The sequence below is a fragment of the Rhinolophus sinicus genome, linkage group LG11, assembly GCF_036562045.2.
Source record: "Rhinolophus sinicus isolate RSC01 linkage group LG11, ASM3656204v1, whole genome shotgun sequence".
Classification (NCBI taxonomy): Eukaryota; Metazoa; Chordata; class Mammalia; order Chiroptera; family Rhinolophidae; genus Rhinolophus; species Rhinolophus sinicus.
The window spans coordinates 32,952,929-32,974,391 of NC_133760.1; the positions used below are offsets into that span (position 1 = coordinate 32,952,929).

Genomic DNA, 21,463 nt, shown 5'->3' on the forward strand with positions numbered 1-21,463 from the left:
ACTGGGAGAATAGCCCAGGTTCAGACAAATAATTTTATACTGAAAGTCAAGTGTTAGCTGCCCACAGTGACCCTAGCTTGCCGGCTCCTGCTCTCGAGGCCCCACGCGCCGGATGTCAGCCACCTGAAGTTGTTGCAGGGCAGTCTGGAGCAATGTCACAATGCCCTCTTCCTTGGGTTCACCCGCCTCTGGCAGTTTTGTCACAGGGAGCTGGAAGGCCTGGCTCAAATAGCTGTTCAGGGTTTGTTTGTCCAGTTTGGGATCGATGGTCATCAGGGCCTCACGAACCTTGGGTAGGGTCACCTCATCACGGCTGCCCCACAAGAAAAGAGAGAGGCCTTGACCGTGCCCCCTCCACCGCACCCCAGACCCCAACATGCCTTCTCCCAGACTTGAGCAGTATATAGTGCCCAGCAGCAAGCTCAGTACACAGGGAGACCCAAGGGTTTGAGATGCCACCCTGTGGCCCAGCCTGTGGGACTCGCCTATGGCGAAGTGGGTCTGAGGGCCCCACGGTCACTCACAGTTCCAGGCCCAGCAGCTGCTTTAGCTCCTGTAAGTACTTATCCTTTTCATCCAGGTACTGTTCCCACAGCTTTTGCACAAAGGGCACACTCTGGCCCTCCTCATCCTGGGACAGGCCAGAAGACAGGGTGAGGTCTAGTGTCTAACAGAGGCTAGGGCAGGGGTTGGCAAGTTTCTGGACCTCCTACCCCCACACACACACCTCTATAAACAACGAGTGGTAGTTGAGCAAGTCTGCATTGCTGCTGTTGGGATGCCAGCCCCCTGCCTCCATCAGCTCCTGGATTTTCTCTTCCTTCTTGAAGGGGAAGGTGCTCTTGAGGACAGTCCTGTGAGGAGACACAAGGGCCAACAGGGACCTGGCTGAGGCCTGCCCACCCATCTTCCTGCACACCCTTGCCAGGCCCACTAGTGCTCAAAAGGGCAGCCAGGGCTGAGGCTGTGGCCTTTCCTGCCAGGCTCTCCTTTTCCCTGAACACCTGGGAGCCTGGCCAGAGGAGATGTCGGGCAGGAGTTTGCGGTGGCCTGGCTGGCCTCTCACCTTAACTGCTCCATGGTTAGTAGCCCCTCATTCTGACTGTCAACACTTGTCATCTCCTTCAGCAGCTCTGTTGTTGTCTCCTTCTGCTTGATGTACACACTTTCACTCCTCTGCAGGGAGGGAAGCACTGGCTAACTTGCTGCTTCTTAAAGGGGTAGGGACAGAGCTGATCTATACTGGGGACAAAGATTTGGAGGGCCAGACCCAACCTCACCTCTCCCATCAAGATTGCATAGAACTGACTCATAATCTCATTGGAGCGGAAGAGCTTCATATTTTCAAAAATGGTGTAAGCCCAGGCCATGGCTTCAGCAGGCCCAAAGCGACGCTCCAGGAAATTGAAGAAGAAATCTGGGAACTTCTCTTTCTGTAGGGTGAGGGAAGACTACTTGGTCAGCCACCCCACGGTTGGTTGGCCCTCCTCCCTGTTCTCTAGCACTTTGAGGAAACCCCATGGAGGATTCTGGAGGCCACGCCAGGCTAAAATGGCTGGTGATATCTGACCTGCTCCTCAGCGAGACGTTCTTTCCAGGCATCCCTGAGGAGCTTTACCACATCCTTCTTGGTTGGCTTCTTATTCTCCACAACGCCATCAAACCGAAGAAAAGGGGGGACAGATTCCTCATAGCCCTGGAAGGGAGAGTGTCAGCTCATCGCTGGGCTCATCTGTGGCCCCACCCTCAAGTAGGGCAGAGCCCCATGTGATTCCCCCAGAACCTCAAGTCTCAGCAGCAAGGCCTGGCCATTCTGACTGGCCCCAAACCTGAGCCCAGGGACTCCCTTACCAGACCAGAGAAGAAGTCTTTCTCCCGGAGCAGCCCCTCGCCAATCTCCTCCAGGAGCACATCCACCAGCTGGTCGCTGTTCTTGCCCTCGGCCAGTATTTGCCAACGACCTGGACCCCCAGCCACCACATCTGCAAGTGGAGAGAGGGAGCTGGAGTCTGGACCACACACCTGAGCAGTTCGGGGGCCCCAATGGCCATCATTACCTTCGCACTTGGTCCAGTCAGGCCGTGGTGTGGAGGTGCGCTGGATCTCCTGCAGCTCAGAATAAAACTGGTCCCGCTCTTTCAGCGTGCTCATGTGCAACTGCAGCAGTATCTCGTGCTCCTTGCGGACCTCTTTGTAGTCATCTCTCAGGCTGTCCAGCTGTGGGCAAGGTGATTGGCCCATGCTGCCCACGCGTGCCCCTGCCCTACCCTGCCCGGCTGGCCTGCCCTCCAGCACCTGCTCCTGCAGGCCCTTGTTGGTCTTCTCCTGCATTTCAAAGTCCCTCCTGGGCACCACGTCTCCAAAGTTGGCCTTCATGGTGTTGAGTTCCATCTGCGTGCGGGTCAGGTCTTGGCGGGTCATCTTCAGAGCCACTGTTAACTTCACGGGGTCCTCCCCCCAGATGCCTGCCAGGGGCCCCATCAGCTTGCGTCACCCTGGCTCTGGTGCCTGTAGCCCAGGGCAGGGTTAGAGTGTCCCTCAGGGCATGTCCCAAGTCCTGCTCTCCCTACTTGGGAACCCCTGGGTCTTTCCCATAATGCTACCAGCCTACGAGAAGCCCAGGACAAGGGGTACCAGACCTGTCCTGCCCCTTAGGGAGTCCAGGCTGCCTCAGCTGCCAGCAACAATGAGTCTGATTCTCAGTCAATCCATAGCTCAGAAGATCCATAGACCCAGGTGGCAGCAGGGACATCTCCCATCATGAATGGGCACAGCAGATATGAGGGGAGTTGAATGAATGTGGGTGAGTAGTGAGAGCGTCTCCTTGGGAGAGAAAAGCACCTCAGGCTTACCTGGGGACTGGGCTAGTGACATGTCTTCCCGCTGGTACCGTAGCTCATTCAGGTCTGCGATGAGGATCTTGCGGGCATCTCGCTCACTGAGATAGCGCAGGTACTCCTCAGCCAAGTTCTTCCTCAGCTTGGTCACCTGTTGGGAAGGTGGCTGCGTGGTCAGGGGCTGCCTTTGGATCCTTGTATGTAGCTAGTCACCACAGGGGATGGGATGTGTGCTGGGTGGCCCCATCAGGGCCTGAGAACTAGAAAGATAGAGGAAGAAGGAGACGGGCCATTCCTGAGAATCCAGCAAAGTGCCAATGTGTCCTGTGGAGAAAGTCTGGCAGTCAAGAGCAGGACTCTGCTGGCATTTGGGGCCACACCGAGCCAGTGCTGAGCCAAGGAAGAGGGCAGAGTGTGGAGGCAGCAGGGACTCTGGGAAGGTGGTGGCTCCGTATGTCCTTCCAGGCAGAAAGGTGGAGGGAGTTAGGGGGTCACCTCAGTACCCAAGGCCTCAGGTCATCCCTGAGGTGGGGATGGCAGGGGTTCAGGGAGTTGGTCACCGTGTTACTCCCATTCACCTCACTCTGCAATGAAATCTTCTCCTCATTCTTTTTGTCAATGAGCTTTAGCAAATTCATCTTCTCTTTCTTTAGCATGGAGATTTCGGTTTTCTCCTCAGCCCTCATGGCCAGGATCCTCTTGTTGCAGTCATCACTCACAGTGACAAGCTTGGCCTTCAGGGGCTCCAGAGCCCGAATCTTCTCCTTCTGGTGGGCTAAGCAGGGAGAGGTGGGAGAGTCCCTTTGGGGCCATGGGGAACAGCTAGGAGACGTTGATCCTAAGGTCACAGGGAGTGGCTACATCCCTTGCAAACTCCAGGAGTCTACTCATGCCTTGTTCAAAGCATGGCCCCAGCTTCAGGCCTTCCTCCACTTGCTTTTAAACCAAGGGCAGAGTCTTGATGAGAACTTGGGTCTCGCCTAGGCCCTTTCCCCCTACATCTTTTAGTCCTGTAGCTGTACCTGCCATGCCAGGCACCTCCTGAGCCTGGGTGAAGGGAGGCTCCTCACTTTCCAGAGGACTCTCTCCCTTCTGGGCTCACTCTCACTAGAAAAGGTGCTCTATTTCCTACAGATACTGCCCCACTATGCTCCCCAAGGACAGAAGGTGGTCAAGTGCCCGGGGTGCTCTATCATAGGACAGTGTGAGCAAAAGCTAAGCAGGGCTTGGTGACTTGAAGGCTGGCAGCTGTTTCAGCCCCGCTTCAGAGCACCAGAAGGTCAAAGTAGAATCCTCTGGGCTCAGGCAGGGCGGCTGCGGGCTTACCCAACATCACCTCATACGCATTCTTGATGGAGGATAGCAATGGCTTGTATGTTTTGAAGTCCTCTATGAAGAACTCAAAGATCTCTCTATAAGGCTGGCAAGAAAAGGGAACTTGTTACCTCCTGACCTTTAGCTGCCACCCTCCGTGGAACCTGAGTTTCTCTTTGCTTGGTTTAGGAGTATTCTAGCATGGAGCTTCCAGGTGACCCACATTCAAATAAATGCTCCAGGCACCACCAGGGTCTCACAATGCCAGGGAGCTGAGGGGCAACTCTTCGTCTCAACTGCTCCCCGGAGGCCTCTCCTGGTGCTGTCTCTGAGGCCTGGCAGACGACCCAGGTCAGGACCTCCCCCTCTGTACCCCAACCCCCTCTGTCTCTCTAGGCAGCCAGTCTCCTCTGTGCACTGTGCTTCAGTTTGTCTCCTACTAGCACCCACCCTCCCCCATCTTACAGCCCTGTGGGAGCAGGAGGAGATCAAAGGCTCTAGCCTTACATTCTGACCTTCAAGTAGAGGTGTGGTTTCCTGTCACACTTGGACACACATGAAGGTTTTGGAGTCAGCATTGTATACTGGAGTGCGCACTGGCTCCCGACTCAGCCCTGAGTTTGAGTCCTAGCCCCAGCACTTCATATCTGTATGCCTTCTCTGAGCTTCTTCCTTGGTGAGGTACCTTCAGCTTGTGAGATCATGTCTAAGGCCCCATGCAGGGCCTAACACTCAGTGCTCAAGTCAGCAAATGACTTTCGTCAGTGACTAAGTCAGAAGTGAGCCCAGGCTGGAATCTCCATCATCATCCCCGTTTGAGAAGGGATTTAGTGATTCCCTCCCTAATATGTACCAGAATCTAGATTTCTCTCTCTATGTGTCTAGGGTAAGTCCCTGAAACTTGGGGCCGTTGTCACTGAGCTAGTGGACACTGTAGGACCCCTGTTTGCCCAACTGCCAGGATTCAGGTTCCATTCACCGATATCCAGTGACCCAAGCTGGGCACCGGGGATCACAGAGCTGAAGGGACTGGAGACAGCATCCAGTCCCCCTGACTCCGGTGAGGAAACTCAAGCATAGGAGAGTTTTGGTTCCATACTGGCAGCCTTTCCTGTTCATTGGCTTTGTCATAGAACACGTTTCTCTTACTAGGAAGGGGAAACCAAAAGACCTGGGAGAGCCTGGTCTCTCCTGAAGGTCTGAAGTGCTCAGTCCTGGTGAGTAAGGCTTCCTTCCACCCCTCCCTCTGCCCTCCCTACAGAAATTCTGTGGCTCTACCTGAAGCCTCAGCTCCTGGGCCGAATCCGTGCAAAGGTCCAGCAGGAGGAGCTCCTTGCGTAGATAGTTCTCTAGCTGCTCCAGATACCTTGGCTTGGTAGTGCCCGGGGGCTGCTGCTGCCAGCTACTGCAGAGGGTGGTGGGCTCAGTTGTGATGGGCACCCCATCGGGCCCTTGCACCCTCGGACTGGGGCAGGACACACCCCTGTGCTGCCCAGTGTGGGGTCTATACCAGTCCATCCACCATCAGGCTGACCCTGGCTTACCCTGCTTGCTTCCGGTGGTCATCTGAACAGGGCTTTCGGTTATGTAGAATGGTCTGGCCACTGGTATATGTGGGCCATGGGGAAAGATGGCTGCTCATGGAGGACTGACAGGAAGGAACAGATGGGGTTAGCATAGCAACATTGCTCCACTTCCTGCTGCTCCTTTCATTCATGCTTCCCCCCACCACCAACTCTTAATATATTTCATAACTATGACTGTGGGCCCTAGAGTTAGAGAGGGCTTAGGTTAAGACCCAGATCTCCCTTATTAACTGCGTGACCACAGGCTTAACTTCTCTGAGCCTCAGTCTCTGTCTGTAAAATGGCTGTAATCCCCATCGCACTATATTGACATGAGGATGCAATGGGAAAGCAGAAAGGGGGTTCACACAGAGTCAGGCCACCTCCCAGGAACTCAGTAAAGGTGAGCTATTCCCTTCTGTAGGTATGTCAGTGAGTACTGGACACCTGTGCTATGAAAACAGACCAGCCCTTGCTCCCACAACACAGTCCAGCTAAAGAGACAGTGACAGGAGGGTAGGACCAGCCTCAAGCCTGGACTGACACAGACAGGACTGCAGAGGTGCAGCAGGGTGAGCTGTGAACCCTGGGAGGAGACTGGGCTGCACTCCCTGGGAGAGTTTGAGAGGCAGTGGGGAGGGTGCCCTGAAGCAGTGGGATCTCATTTTGAACCTTGAGTAAGGGGTGGAAGCTGTAGTGTGTATGGGCTTGTTTTTTAAACTTTTCATGAAATATTCAAAACATAGGAGAAAAAACTGACCTCTGACGAGTGAAGCTCACTTCTAGAGTTCATCCATTCAGTCATTCATTTATTCATCAAACATTTCTGGGTCCACAGTACAGGCCAGCCTCTGCTGGCTTCTAGGAAGATGAGGGAAACCGGGGTATGATGGGACTAGGGTGACAAGTGAACTGATGAGCACAAGTCAGCAGGTAGTGACTGAAGCCAGTACAAGTTACAGGAGGGAGGGGGGCCCTGAGTGGAGGGGGCCAAGGGTGCAGGTCATTTTCGAAGAGGAGGTGCTGGTGTCAGTGACGATCAGTAAATGAGGGCATGTGAGGAGCTGCAGTCCCTCTGGCAGAGGGTGTGTGTGGGTGGGGGTGAGGGGGGGTTAAGAGACACACAAACTGCCTGGGTAGTGCCAACACCTCAGGGAAACCACGGGAGTTTCGAAGAGCGACGAACAGAGGCCAGTGCCCAAGGAGGGCAGGCTGGCTGAGGCTGAGGCTGAGGCTGAGGCCTGGAGCAGCCAGTGCAGAGCAGGACAGAGATGGAGCAGCAGCTTTATGTACAAGGGCAGTTCTCAAAGCCTTACTTATGACTGTGACAAAATTAGAAAACTCCTAAGTACCTAAAAATATAAAATTGTTACGTAGCCATGAAATTAGTATCCACACACTAATGCTATGGCTCTCAAGGTTATGTAAGGCCTGAAATTGGGGGAAAAGTACAACCAGGTAAAACGAAAGATCAGAAAAGATGGAGCAAATAGCCCAAAAGGTTATCAGCAATTATTATTCTCTAATGATAGGCCCATGCGTCCTTATTCATCTATAATTATGCATTTTTCAAAATGTTCTAAAAAGTACACCAATTACTTTCAAATTTAAAAGAAAATTGAATTATTGAATTTAATACTGAATTTACTATTAAAGCCCCCTCTGTGGCCCTGAGCCCAGCATCTAGGTTCTTCTGGGATGGAGAGGCCAGGCCTACCTCTCATGCCCCACGTATCCAGGTCCTAGGAGTCCTTCCAGGCTAATGGTAACTGGTTCCTGACTCACCTAAGTGTGGAGACGCCACTGTCTCCTTGGGCTCTTCCTTGCATTCTGTTAGTTCTACATGTTTTATCTTAATCTTGGGATCATTCATTCTTTCCCTAAATATTTTTGGAAAGTATTTAGTAACCCTTGTTGCTAGGTTCGAGGGAGGACTTGAGCCTCTTATGGGGTCTGGGTTGATACATCATCTGGATCTCCAGAATTGATGGTATCATACTTCACACTACATAGTCTTGAGTAGCACTCAACAAATATCGTGGAATAAATACATAAGGGAGCACAATAATTTAGCACGGATGAAAGGCAAAATAAAACAAAAACATTACTAACTGGGTGTATATTTTTACACGTGCTCTCCTTGGGTCAAGAATGCTTATCTTAACTACTCATCCTTAAGATCTCCATAATATTCTTCCCAGGGCCCACACTTTCCCATCATTACAGAAACAGAGACTATGTCTGTCTTCTTTACCACTATATCCCCAGTGACTGAAACATAGTGGGAATCAACAGACATTTGTTGAATAAATGAAAATGGGGGGATAAAGGAGATGAAACAGAATTGTAGTAGGAGTTTAAAGCCCTCCTATCAGAATAAGCTACATCAAATAGAAAAAGGTAAAAGGCACTAATGCTGAAAGTAATATAATTGATAATGACTGATGAACAGATTTATAATATGCATTAAATGGAAATAAAGAACAATCTTTTAACATATACAAAAAACTAATCATAGGCCACAGATAAGGTCTGAACACATTTTAAAACCAGAAACTACATACAGTTGACCTTTGAGCAATGTGGGGCTTAAAAGCACCAAACCCCACATAGTTAAAAATCCGCATATAACTTTTGACTCTCCAAAAACTTAACTACTAATAGCCCATTGTTGATTGGAAGCCTTACCTATAACAGTCGATTAACACATATTCTATATGTCATATACATTATATACTGTATTCTTACAATAAAGTAAGCTAGAGGAAAGAAAATGTTAAGAAAATCAACGGTTTGTGTGCAAGGTTTTTAAAACTGTCACAAATCTCCAAAAAATTTCCCAATATTTTTACTGAGAAAAATCTAGGAGCGGCAGATTGGCTCAGTTGGTTAGAGCTCAGTGCTCATAATACCAAGGTCATCAGTTCGATTTCCACACGGACCAGTGAGCTATACCCTCCACAACTAGATTGAAAACAATGACTTGACTTGGAGCTGATGGTCCTGGAAAAACACACTGTTCCCCAATATTCCCCAATTAAAAAAAAAATCTATATACATATAAGTGGACCTGTACAGTTTAAACCCGTGTTGTTCAAGGGTCAACTGTACCTTGCATTTGCTGATATAATGCAGTGAAAATAGGAACTGACAATATACATATACCTCTAAAAAACGTGGCCACTTAGAAATTTTAAAATCTAAAAATAAACTCCTGACCTATTCATTACTTAAAATGAAACTACAACATATTATAGAAATGTTAAAATTACATGTTCAAAATGTTTGGGACATGACCAGAGAAACACTCACAGGTATTTATTTTAATTGCTTAAAATCTTTTTTCTATTAAGAAAGAAAGCCTTAAGCCTCTGGTTGCATGAAGAGGAAAAGAACTATAAATAATAATTTTTTAAATAATACGAAATAAAAGTAGAAATAGACAAACTGGAAAAATAAGAGAAGCCAAACTTAAAAATCAAGTCAAAAAGTTTTTTTGAAAGACTATCAAAATTGATGTGATTTTTATAAAAGTGCAAAGTGACCCAGGAAGACACCTGGGCACATTTCTCAAAGAAGCACTTAACCATAGTGAGCTAATAAGTTTTTCACACTTCCAGAGGCCAGTCCTCGTGCTCTGTGTGCTATTTCTGCTGGGAGAAAACGTGGGTACCCTGCTTTGATTCCTGGGTGTCTTAGTCTGGTTATCAACAGCTGGGAAGGCCTCCGCAAGCGCGGGCTGGAAGGAGGCGTTCCACGGTGCTTCATGCTCTCTGCTTCCCTCTACAGGTGAAAATGGGAAGGGCGGCCCGGGGTGCGGGGATGGCGGGAGGGAACAACGCCCCCTGGTGGTTAAGAACAGCTTAGCTGTCGCCACGCAGGAGGAAGAGAGGGGAAAAGACCCACCCCAGGTCTACCGCGTAGGTGGCAGGTGAGGGGGATTGGGAGTGGGCGCCCCAAGTCATCGGGTCTTGCGGAGCCATGGCTGTACTTGTTGTACGCAGAGCCCACACTACCCCCCTTTACCTCCCTGGAGTCAGGGTCCCCATGTTGGGAGTCCCCAACCTCACAAAGTATGTGGTCCATGTGTCCCCAAATTGTCCACACAAAACACACTCAAACAAGAAAAAGCACCACACAGCCCACAGTGCTCCACTGTGAGCTGGAGTTATCTCAAATATTTTTTTTTATCTGTGAGATTTGGACAATGGCTATTTACTGATTAAATAATAACAATCTTATGATCATATCAACAAAAATCCTAAAGTACTTAACAAGACAACATTCATTGTTATGTAAAAACTTTCAAGAACAAGAATGGAGGAAGGAACATTCCTGAGGCTGGTAAAAAGTCTCTACTTCCAACCCAGAGCCAACAACGCAATGGAGGCACATCCCTTTACTCCTGCCTTCACATAACTACTGGAAGCATTGATGGAGCACATATGCCAGCCACTCAAGTGCCCCATCAGGCACTGAGATCTTAAAAACAAAAAGTCACAGCCATGAAGGACCTTGGCAGATCTGGTGGGCCCATCCCAGCACTTAGCACAGTGCCTGGCATAGGGCAGGCTCCATGAAGAAATGAGGTCCATTCCAGATCCTCCAGATCTGTGTTGCAGGGGAAGGGTGTCCAGGGGCGTGGGCTGAGTCTCTGTTAGGGAATTTGGGAAGGCTTTTCAGGTGAGGTGTAGCAAGTGTGCCCATTCCCACCCCACAGGCTCGTGGACCTGGCCACACTCTCCTGACAGGAGAAGCCATTTAGTGGGGCATATTTCAAGTGGGTAGTGCTTTGGGTTGCAGAGAGGAAGCAGATAGGATCTGGGGGCTGACATTTGGAGTTCCAACAGGACATCGCCACTAACCAGTCTCTTCCGTTTCTGATAAAGCTTGTATTTCTTGGTATCATTGGTTTCTGTGATGAAGGGGTCATCTATGGTCACTACCGAAGGCCGCGGGTATGCTCTGTACAGAGAAGGGAAGAAAGTGGTAGGTGACAGAGCCCTGTGTGGGGAGAACACTTCCACCCTTCCCAGAGCCACAAGACATGATGGCCTCCTCTGACTTCAGAGCTAGGCTCTGTGTCTTCCCAGTGCTGCCTCCAGATTCCCAGAGATGCAGCCAACAATCTCCTGGCCCTGGGCCCAAACCATTTTCCTACATTCCCAGAAACTTTCTCACCACCAGAGTCTCACCGACTCCTGCAGTGGCAGGACACCCTCATCAGGCACCCTGAGAACCCGGCAGGCCTACATTCCCATTCAGTTTTCAGCTGTGGCTGAGAAGACAGTTTCATATACGTGACTGGCACACTCTGGGCAGGTGCTATAGGCCAAGAAGCACAAGGTCTGGGGTCAAAGAGCCAGTTGGAGTCTCAGTCCTCCACTTACTGGCTTATACAGCCCGGGAGGCTGACATCTGTAGGTACGAAAGGAACCCCCTTAGGCAAGTCATTTAACCTCTCTAAGCCTCCTTTCCTCAAAACGAAGTGGAGACAATTTTTGCTTTTCCTATCTCACAAAGTTGCTGTGAAGTTTAAATAAGAGCAAAAGAAATATGCAAAAGTAGCCTGTAGACAGCAAGTTGCTGCAGAGATGTTAATTATTACAGCAAAATGGGAGAAAAATGGATCCTAAGGAAGTCTTTAACATCTAGATCTCTTGGACAGCCATCCTTGCTCAAGCGAGGAAGGCATTTGGGGGTCAACAGGGAGGGCTGCATGTGGGAAGGAGATACAGGTGGAACAAAAGAAGTCATTCCAGCAATCTATGGTGGGGGAGGGTGATTTATGCTGCCAGATAGACTTATATCTTCTTAAACAGCATGCCCAAGCTCACCACCCTTACTAGATGGTTTATACTACATCTCCCATCCTTACTAGGTGGTCAGCTTGGGCATGCTGTTTAACCTTAGCTGGATGCTGTTCCATCCAGTTCCACTGAGTTCCAACCTCAGTGTCTTTGTCCATGAAAGTGAGACTAAGAATACTCAAACTCCAGGGAAGTCGAGAGCAGTAACATGAACCCAGTTGGGAAACCCTGCCCTGCAGGGTTTCTCTGTCCTACTCCATGGAGCAGTGACCCCAGTGACCCCAAACTCCAGTCCTCTATTGTCTCTAAGCTGAACAAGTGTGAGCAAACCATGTCGAATAAGCAGCCAATGTGGAAAAGGAAGGGTTTTTGCCCATGGGTTTGAGACAGGAAACAGCAGATCAACCTCTCTGCTCACTAGGTTAAAAATACCTCTCTGTCAAGACTAATCAATTTTCCAAACTCAGTTTTTCTTGCTCCTATTGGAGCTACCACATAAGGCAAGGTAAGCAAGAAAAATATGGGGAACTCTACAAATCCTGAGAAGTTGCCAAGTGGAAAAGCTCCGTAGGTAACAGATGTTAGTTTTGAATGTCAAAGGAGACAATAGTCAAAAACAGACTTGCAAATAATAATAATTTTAAAAATACCTGATAGAGACTATGGACTTATCCAAAAAGCTTAGGATATTCCTTTGTATTATAGTAAATATTTTATACCAATTCTCAGGGAGAACAGGAGACAGACACCTGTATTTCTACTTCAAGGATAGAGAAAATTGAGTTGTTTAACTGATGGCAGGCAGTGGGTTTGTGGGGGTAATTATGAGTGAACTCAAGCTTTTGAATTCCATCTAGGCACTGTGCCCAGGATGTGAGGGTCAAAGGAGAAAGCCAATGGGGAAGAGAAACCTGTCCCAGGGAAATGCACAATTCAAAGGTCCCTTTTAGAGGGTCCTGCTGACATATCTATAGTGCTAAGGTCTGGCCTATCTTTCATTATCCTGACTGCTCTAAGGAGAGCTGCAAGAGGACTCCGCACAATGTGCCTCTAAGGCAAACAGTAAACCTGGCCCAATGTACATCACTAAATACTGGTGAATGAAGAATAGGTACTGGAATGAATGATGTTGCATGATGTTTTGTGCTGCCACCAAATTCAGCCTCAGCGATTACATTATGTTTCCTCCTTAAAATGGATGGGGATTCTCTTTCTGAGTCTGTTTCATGTACCTTTCAAACATGGCTGCAATTTCCTAAATAAGTCCTGTGCTGGGTAGCGACACTCTCTCAAGCCTGCTGTCTGGTTCTTGTAGATACATTTTAATTCTGGATCAAATAATCCAATTTAATTTCCTGGCTTTTGTAGGCTTTCTCTGTCAAGGCAGCAAAACTTGAAGGGTTAGAGTGGGGGTGAGATCAGGTTTTTTGCATTGGGAAGGAGTAGTAGGGAGAAAGTACATTCATTCAACATTTACCGAATGCCTATTATATGCAAGAATTATGATGTGAACATGATATATTTGCCTAAATGTTCCCAACAATGTTTGTGATGTGGGCTGTATCGTATCATCCCATGTTTGAGATATAGGGGCAGTAGCTTTTAAAGGCCTTCTCTGAGGTGCCAAAGCTAGAAAAGTATTTGCCAAAATTTTTGTTTTAATCTGTATATTTTGTGGCTTTCCTGGCTAACAGAGCTTATTTTGCAGTGCCTAGAGGCTACACCTCTGAATACAGGCAGGAGCTACCCTGAGGCTGTGGAATGTGCCTGGTCTGCTTAGAATCAGCCAGCAATTTGACAAGCATTTTTGTCATAAGCCAGTGGGTGAAGAGGCGGTTTATCCAAGAGCTCAGGTTCAGGAGTCTCACATGGCTGGTTTTAAATCCTGGCTCCACCACTTACGAACGTGTAAAATACATGATCTCTCCAGGCTTCTGTTTCTTCATTTGTAAAATGGTGATATACTACCTCATAGAGTTGCTGTGAGGATTAAATGTGGTTTATAAAGCACTTGTCACATAATACACAAACAAACTGGCTGTTACTAATGATAAAGTGCGTCTGTCCTTTTGCTAGCACGTAAAGCCCTCGCTAGGCCGACAAGTCATTCAAGATTCAAACTGTTTTTGTACCACCGATCCTGTGGGGCTGTAGGCCCCAGGCCAATGGACACAGACGGGAGGTGCAGAGGTCCGGATCAAATACCTTTTTTTTTTTTTTTTTTCTGGTAGTATTCAAGCCCTCTTCTCCGCCCTCAGCCCGGCCAGCGCCTACCTCGACGTAGTCGCGAATCTGGAGCACCGCAGCTGAGGGGAGGCCATGACCCTCTGGCAGCCGGGCAGCCAGCACCCGCCGCCCGGAAAGCTGTGATAGTGTACAGCCCATCGCCATGGCGACCAGGCCCCAGCATCCCAGAGGCGAGGGCGGGGTTAGGGTTTGCCACGCCCCCGAGCCCCGCGCTCGCGAGCTGGGAGGAAAGCCAAGTAGCAAAAGTGGACTCGGACCCCATAACGGGGTCCTCTCAGAATCAGTCACTACAGAGGATTTGACTCTAGCTACCAGAACTGAGGCAGGGGGATAAACAGGCCAAAGGGAGGGAGGTGAACTGAGACGCCGAAGTCGCGTTGCCAGCGGGAATTGTAGTTTTCAGTGTTCTAAAGTCTCGGCCGAGCAAGGCTTAGGGATGAGGAGGTTTATACTACATCTCCCAAAGTTCCTTGCCACCCCGAGTTGGCCCGCCTCTGGAGAGCTCTGCATAGTGGGATATGGAGTTCGAAATGTGGCGAGGCGTGGCCGTGTCCAAAGAGTGGTGCCGTACTAGGACTCGGTTTCCCTGCGGTCCCGGTAGGCTCGCGGGTCATTGGCTGAGCCGGGCGGATCTGGTCCCGCTCCTCCCCGCCCCCAGTGACACAATAGCAGCTCCCTCCAAGATGGCGGCGGCGACGGCAGACCCGGGAGCTGGGAACCCGCAGGCTGGAGACTCCTCCGGCGGGGGTGCTGGGGGCGGGCTGCCGTCCCCGGGGGAGCAGGAGCTGAGTCGGCGCCTGCAGCGTCTGTACCCCGCAGTCAACCAGCATGAGACGCCGCTGCCGCGCTCCTGGAGCCCCAAGGACAAGTACAACTACATCGGCCTCTCCCAGGGCAACCTCCGCGTCCACTACAAAGGTATTGGCCTGTTTGGCCGCGGGTGCAAAAAGGCCTGAGCGTCTGCGGGGTGGCTGTGTTGCCCAGCCCCTGCCTCTTTACGTGCCTTCCCCAGCCCGTGTACTCCGAGTTAGGCCTTAGCCCCTGCGGGTGTTCAGGGTGGTGGGGCTGACCAGGCCGAGAATCGACTGCCTGGTCTGCTCTGCTCTGAGACACCCGATGTCAAGAGAACTGCAACAGGTGTCCAGACCCAGTGTGGGTTGGACCTTTCACCCGAGGGCCTTTCTGCTCGTCCTGGGATAGCTCCAACTCCAACTGGGCTCTTCTTCACTACTGCTTAGTTTCAGCAGTGTCTGAAGAAAGGGGTGATCACATTTTCTCCATTAGCCAGAGACCCATGGGTCTGCTCTCCTGCCAGACTGGGCCTGGGGTTCTGTGCTAAAGTTGGGGGGCAGGTGTCTTCCAGGGCTTCCTCCTCCTCCCCTGGTCTCCCAGGTAAGCTGCCTGCATTTTGGAGAGACTAGCAGCACTGGGGAATCTGTCACATGCACCCACATTGCCTGTACCCTCATTGGGTTTGTATGGGAAACAGAGTCTCAGGCAGGGCTGCTATTCTTAGAAGGTGAGACAGAGGTGGGAGGTTTATGTTTTTGCTTAGCTGTTGTCAGATTATGCCTTAGTCTATGTAAGGGCTTCCTCTGGCCATGGAGGGGTGAAGTTGCCATGGAACAGAGAAGAATGAGACCTTCATTTGCATTTCCTTGTGCTGAAATACCTTCCTTGCCCTCTCCAATTAGGTCATGGCAAAAATCACAAAGATGCGGCCTCAGTGCGTGCCACCCACCCCATACCTGCTGCCTGTGGCATTTATTACTTTGAGGTGAAGATTGTCAGCAAAGGAAGAGATGGGTAAGCCCTTCCTTACCACCTTTCCCTCAACACTAAGCTATTCCCTGTGGTCAGAGTTCGAGGTCTCCTGGCTGACACTTGTGACTGATGTGAGGTACTGAGCCATATGGGTCTGGACTGCAGAGGGTTGAATAGTGGGCTGCCTCTGTTACCTGACTGTGAGCATGGCCTGGTCTAAGCAGACCTTGATGATAAGTAGGTGCATTGAGGGTAGAGGAGGGGACTTCTCTGTTGTGATATTATAATGAGATACCTCACAGGTCAGGGAAACAAATAACAAGTTTACATTAACAATTCAGTGCCCAGAATGGGGTTTCCCCCCACTGATGAATGGTATTTGTGACTTCCCTCCTTTTACATTCTTGCTGCGTTCAAGGTTCCTTTTTATGGCATTTAGTCATAAAGAGGCCCCAGTAGCCTTCAAAGGGGTAGCAGAGTCTTCCCAGCATTCATCAAAGCTGTGGCAGCCACTGGCCTGTCATCTCAGGGTAAACAACATGCACATGGTCAGAATCAGGTGACCTTGCTGCTCATAAACTTGTTTTTCAGTCCTGGGAGGTGAACACCAGTTGGACCAGCTTTAGGAAGGTCCTCATTAAAGTCAGCATTATGGAGGGTCCCTATTTTAGGGTGATCTAAGCAGACACAGGAAATCAAAGGGGAGATTTTTTTCCCTTTCCTTCTGCCTTCTTATTCCAGTTTCCCCTTTTTCCAGTAATTGTGACAAACCAGGTGTTTAAGTTATGAAATAAAATGATTGCAGTTGTCTTAGAAATGCTTTCCTCATCAGACCTTAGGTCAGGTGTGGGAAGTTTGCCAGCCCCCCCCAGTGACCTCCGTGCCAACTTTGCGAATGAGTTCTTGAACATTCAGAATACTTCCTTCCTCCTAGGAACTGTCCGCCTGTGGTGCATGCAGAATGCTCTGCCATGGAGCTATCCTGGAGGCAGAACTGCCAGAGTTAGAGTTTTACCGGCTTCCTTAGTGACATTGTAACATCCCTGCCGGGGAGTGTTATGTGATCGTGGGTAGAGTGGGGGGCTTCAGTCTCCTCATCTGCCCTGTGGGGAGCTAGGCCAGCGTCTAAGCTGCTTCTAACCACAGAATTCTGTGATTCTGAAATTCGGATCATGGCAAGCTATTGTATCTTTCACTTTTGTCTCCATCTAGTGCATTTACATATGGGAAACATATTATTGGAGGGCTTTAAAGCTTCTATTTTCCCTTTCCACCCTCTGATAGAAGCACATGTATTTAATGTGATTGAACTAGTGTGAATGAGAATGGCCTCTTAAACAAAACAAACATGGCAAAAACAGTTACAGTATAGACTGAAATGTTGGTGCTAGAGTCTCATATTGCCAAAGAAAGTGAGGGGCGTTTCTTAAACTTGTAGGGAGGAAAATGGATTGTTTTTTTCTATAGTTCTTATAGAAAACAGTTGAGCTAGTGAGAGAAGAGAACAATTTTTCAGAAGGGAGTGTTTAAATGTAGACTCCTGGATTCTTTCAACTGGCTTTTAACATTTCAGTTGTAAGTGGATCTTGCTGGAAAGGCCCGTGTCTTGTTAGATTGCCTTACTGTAGGTGTTCCCTGCAAATCTAAAGAAAGTTGGGCATCTTCTTGCAGCCTCTGTTCCCACCATTTTTACATGTGGTAAATATAGCCACCAAGCTGACCTGGAAATGTCAGTTTTAAAAAGGTCACGGGTCGTGTATACCTTGGTGGCCTGCTTCAGTTGATTATTGTCAGATGGCCAATGTTTGAATGTCCCCTCATGGCCTCTATACGGAATCCCTGGAAGCCTTTTTGTGGCTAGGAAGCGTTGGTGTGGGCCAGGTGTGGTTTTGAGGAGACCAAGGGCAGTTACAGGGCAGACAGTGATCAGCTCGTTTCCTGTTTCTTGTCGGTGTTGGAAGTGTGTTTCTGACCTGGGTTTGGTCCATGATCAGGTGTTAGCTGGTTGCGTAGTTTTTCTATATTATCTGGTTGATCCTCACAGCATCTCTGGAAGTGGCTAGAGCAGATGATGATGTCCTTGTTTTGTGAGTGAGCTCTGAGCCCCTTGGGATGTTTGGTGACTTTCCCTGGCTGCAGGGCTTAGGGTAGCGTAGCAATAGAGTAGCCTAAGTTGTTACATGTCCTAGCCTGATCCCAGATATGTGTGTCCACGCTGCTGCTGCCTTTCCTCATTGCATGCCTTTCATGGGTAGAATGATGGAATGTCCAGTTAAATTCTTAGGGGATCACGGTGTTCTTAGGGGACAGAGTTGAAAAGTGCTTGCTGTTGAGTGGGGCAGGAGAAGTGTGGCATACTCTGGACTGGGCTGGATTGCCTTACCATCCCATTGAATCTGTAAGCTTGTTTTTCTATAGATTTGAATATGAGCCTCCTTTGTAAAAGGTATTTATGAACCCAGTTGTCAGTGTCATTGTTTTCCAGAAAAGCCTTTGTTCTGATGATGTCTTTTGTAGAAAAACACACTAAGCTCATCGAATTAGAAAGGTTTCATTTCAAGGGTTCATAGAGTATTCATTCATACCTATTATGTGCGAGGCCCCTACTAGGTACAGGGAGAACAAAGGTTAAGGCAGCACCGACCAGCCTGGTCTTCATGCAGCCTGTGGCCTACTCAGTAGAGAGTGGACTGAGAGGCTCTCTGTAAGAGGAAGCAGAGCCTGGGCATGGTTTTGAGGAATGAGTAGGAGTTTCCTAGCAGGTGAGACCTGTTGGACCTAACATGAGTCTAGTCAGTAACCAGCTTGTTGTCAGGCTGTCTGGGCACTCCTCAAATATGAGAGAGAGCTGGAGAAGGAGGGACAATGTTTGAGCTAATAGCTTGGCACAGACTGATGGGATTCAGCTGCATTTTGCCGAGTCACCGGAGCTAGGAACCCCAGGAGCAAGTCTGGTGGGGTGAGGAGACATCAGAGCCCTGCCAGTGGTGCCAGGAGATAAGGGCGTCGGGTTGATGTTAGGAAGCCAAGGAGGCGGGGAAGCTGAGGGTCCCTGTGGGGAATGACTCTCAGTCAGAGTTCGTGGACCTGTGGGTGTCCCCGGCACTTCGTGATGACACATGGAGGGTGTGGCTGACCAGGCTGACAGATGCTCCAGTGTGACCCTCAAAATAGACTGTAACATCATCCCAGCAGCGGCAGCCTCCTGACATGTGATGGGTGGCTCTACCCAAGAACAGCAAGCCTGGACTGGAGCACTGCATGGTGCTGGTAGGGGGGGCTCGCCTCTGCAGCTGGTGCCCAGGCCCTGAGCGGGGGCCTCTGGCCACAGCCGGCCTGCTGCCCTTGCTGGCACTTGCAGCTGACTTCCTTTGGCAAGGCAGCAGTGTGCTCACCCATGAGTTCTGCACCCCATGATGATGCACCCATTGTGGGGGCTCAGCCTCAGTCCTCAGCCTGGGCCCAGGGAGCAGGCGTGAGGCCCGTCTGGAGAGGAGGCAGGGATGCCTGTGCACTGGATCTCACAGAGTGGTGTAGAAAAGTCCAGTTATGGTGTGTGCTGTATCCCGGGTCGCCTCCTCTACTTGAGCGTTTGGGCAAAGCTTCATACAAGCAATGATGACACTGAATCTGGAAGGATGAGTTAGAAGGTTCCAGGTGGACAAAGTGAGAAGCAGATGCTCCAGGCAGAAGGGACAGTGCATAAAAAGATGTGGACACAGAGCATGAGGTAGGCGGGGCCAGATCAGAGGAGCCTGGGCTTTAGCCTGAGGGCAGTAGCTGGGTGTAAGGACTTTGGATCTGTCCACGCTTTTGAGAGCGGATGGGGGAGAAGAGACTCTGCTGGTCTGGTTCAGCCAGGCCCCTCTGGCCTCAGTGTGGGCCAGTGGCTTTAGGTCCTTGACTCTGGGCCGGTTTTGCCATAATAGTTGTCTTGTCTCTCTCGGCTCGCCTTGGTCCTGCCTGGTGAGCTGCTGAAGACTGGTACCAGATAGGCTTCTCGGAGGTGGAAGGGCTCTGTGTGTGCTGGTGTGTTCTGGTGTTTCGGTTTTGCCAAGACAACAGTGAAAGACGACTCTGGCCATGATTTTCCATGGTGACCCAGAGCCACTCATTTAAGATCTCCCCTGCCATGTTTCTGGTCTGGAGAGCCACTTGAGCTCAGGCCCCCCAACCCAGAGAGCCTGTATCTGGCTCCTCTCCCTGCGTCCTCCCACGTTAGTTCCTATGCATTGTATAGTGCCATTGAGAAGTTTGGCGCTCATTTGTGGACCTGGGGAAGGCCTTGTTCTGCCTGCCCTGAGAAGTAGGTGCTTCCTTGCCCAAGGCTGGTACAGATGGCATTTGTGCCCTGTTCTCCCTGACTGCCCCCCAATGCTGTTGGCCTCGTGGGCAGATGCTGAGCTTTGGGTTCCATCTCTCCCTAGTAACACATTGCACTATTTCTGGAGACATGTAGTATTTGGGCTCTGGAATATCTTGGAGTGTTGTATTTCTCACCTGTGTTAGGGGTTAGAGCTCAGGTCTCCTTGGGCTACTGAGGTGTAGCTCTGGCGTCGGATGAATGGTCTGGAACCCATGTGGTGTCCGCTCTTTAGGTAGGACCTGTTGCTGCTCTGAGCACATGTGGGCTTCCTGGGGACCGCCCTGCTCTATGTATGTCACTACCTACGCTCCAACTGCACGCGGAGAGTGGGGAATGTAGCTTTTTTCTTTATAACTAGGGACTTCTTGGTCAAGGACCAGCCTCTAGAGAAATTCCTAAAATTCACTTCACACACCCGCTTCTGCCCCCATTGTTTTTTGTTTTCTGGGATGTTTGATCTTTTCCTTAGATGAGTCACCAGTAAGGGAGATTCCCTATTAGAAGGGAAGTGGGTGCTAATTGGACTGGATCACAGGAGGATGACCTCAGCAGCTCTGCATGGCACAGCACCCTGTGCCATCCTACTCCGGGGCCATTGGAAATGACTCAAGGGGCCCAGCATGGTTCTCTATGGTTAGGGGTCAAGTTGGCAAGAAGGGACTGGTCACTGGGGAAGAGTTGGAGAACATCGTGTCTAAATGCAAGGACGTCCCTCTGCCTCTCCAGAAAGCCTGTTCAAAATTCACATAAAACATCACTGTAGCTCCAGCATCTTCAGCGTTTTGTTGTGATTGAAATGGGAGGTGGTGGCTGTATTGCTGGAAATGAGGCTAGTAGCCCATTCGTCATAAAGGAGCCAGAAAAAGATGCTCGGAACTGGTAGGGAAGTGGGGGAGGGGCTGATACGTATCCTGCGTCCTCCTGAGGCTCTCTTCCTCTCCTACCTCTTCAACCTTAGAGATGCCCTGGGATGCTGGGGAAAGTTACTTTAGGTTCTGGATGGCAAATAAGGCTCAAATACACCTACTGCCCCTCTCAGCTTCCATGGCAAATGTTACTGATTGATAATAGCACACGTTCATGTTCAGACAGAGCCCCAGAAGTTTTCTCACTACAGTGCACCAGGCAGCAGCTATTTTTTGGTCAGAGTTTCATCATGAGACAAAACCAACTGGCCCTCAGGGTGGAGGCAGTTGGAAGATGAGAAGAGGTGGAGCGAGGAGAAGGGCAGTTGTGCCCAGATGGTCTGAGGGCCCAGCTCATGTCTTCTTGAGGAAATGGCTGAGGCGGAGCCGAACCAAAAGAAGCAAAGGGGATGGTTTGCTGAATAGAACTGGTTATAACCCAGTTTACAAAGCCTGTGTCTGAAATTGGCATGGGCTATTTTGTATTAATAGAATGCTCTCTTAGTAACTGTTGTGCCAAGAGTTTATTAGTAGTTACATTTGCTTTTTAAAAAATCCAAGTATGTTTTTATTTTACCTATAGATACATTTTTTTTAACTATGAAAGAATACATAGGATCTTTCAACACCTGACAGGGAATGGAGAGATGCAGGT

General features: G+C 49.7%; 2 protein-coding genes across 5 annotated transcripts in view; one reads left to right on the forward strand and one right to left on the reverse strand.

Moving 5' to 3' along the window:
* Positions 1–15: 15 nt before the first annotated feature.
* TSNAXIP1 (translin associated factor X interacting protein 1) lies at positions 16–14,106 on the reverse strand. Of its 3 annotated transcripts, XM_019756099.2 has the most exons (16): positions 13,801–14,106; positions 10,582–10,681; positions 5,696–5,799; positions 5,430–5,556; positions 4,164–4,257; positions 3,416–3,612; positions 2,853–2,988; positions 2,296–2,465; positions 2,058–2,217; positions 1,852–1,982; positions 1,571–1,696; positions 1,281–1,433; positions 1,067–1,176; positions 728–854; positions 525–631; positions 16–313 (listed from the first exon to the last, which is right to left on the reverse strand). In XM_019756099.2, the coding sequence occupies exons 1-16, from the start codon at positions 13,845–13,847 to the stop codon at positions 73–75; spliced, it is 2,130 nt and encodes a 709-aa protein (XP_019611658.2). In that variant the 5' UTR covers positions 13,848–14,106; the 3' UTR covers positions 16–72. The 3 variants fall into 3 exon arrangements, with proteins under 3 accessions (XP_019611658.2, XP_074170810.1, XP_019611697.2); XM_074314709.1 differs by lacking the exon at positions 10,582–10,681; XM_019756138.2 differs by lacking the exons at positions 3,416–3,612; positions 4,164–4,257; positions 5,430–5,556; ... (1 more) ...; positions 10,582–10,681; positions 13,801–14,106 and having other exon boundaries at positions 2,296–2,508; positions 2,853–2,981.
* Positions 14,107–14,423: 317 nt separating this feature from the next.
* Positions 14,424–21,463, forward strand: part of RANBP10 (RAN binding protein 10) — a 56,279-nt gene continuing 49,239 nt past the window's right edge. For both annotated transcript variants that reach the window (XM_019756077.2, XM_019756086.2), the window contains exons 1-2: positions 14,424–14,691; positions 15,468–15,579. In XM_019756077.2, coding sequence (XP_019611636.1) covers positions 14,457–14,691; positions 15,468–15,579 — 347 coding nt within the window. In that variant the 5' untranslated portion in view covers positions 14,424–14,456. The remainder of the gene's footprint in view (positions 14,692–15,467; positions 15,580–21,463) is intronic.

Coding starts and splice junctions, on each gene's coding strand:
- TSNAXIP1 (XM_019756099.2), bottom strand. CDS start 13,847: ATGGCCTCCCCTCAGCTGCGGTGCTCCAGATTCGCGACTACGTCGAG. Junction 5,557..5,695: donor GACCACCGGAAGCAAGCAGG/GTAAGCCAGGGT, acceptor CACCCTCTGCAG/TAGCTGGCAGCAGCAGCCCC. Junction 1,434..1,570: donor AACGTCTCGCTGAGGAGCAG/GTCAGATATCAC, acceptor CTCACCCTACAG/AAAGAGAAGTTCCCAGATTT.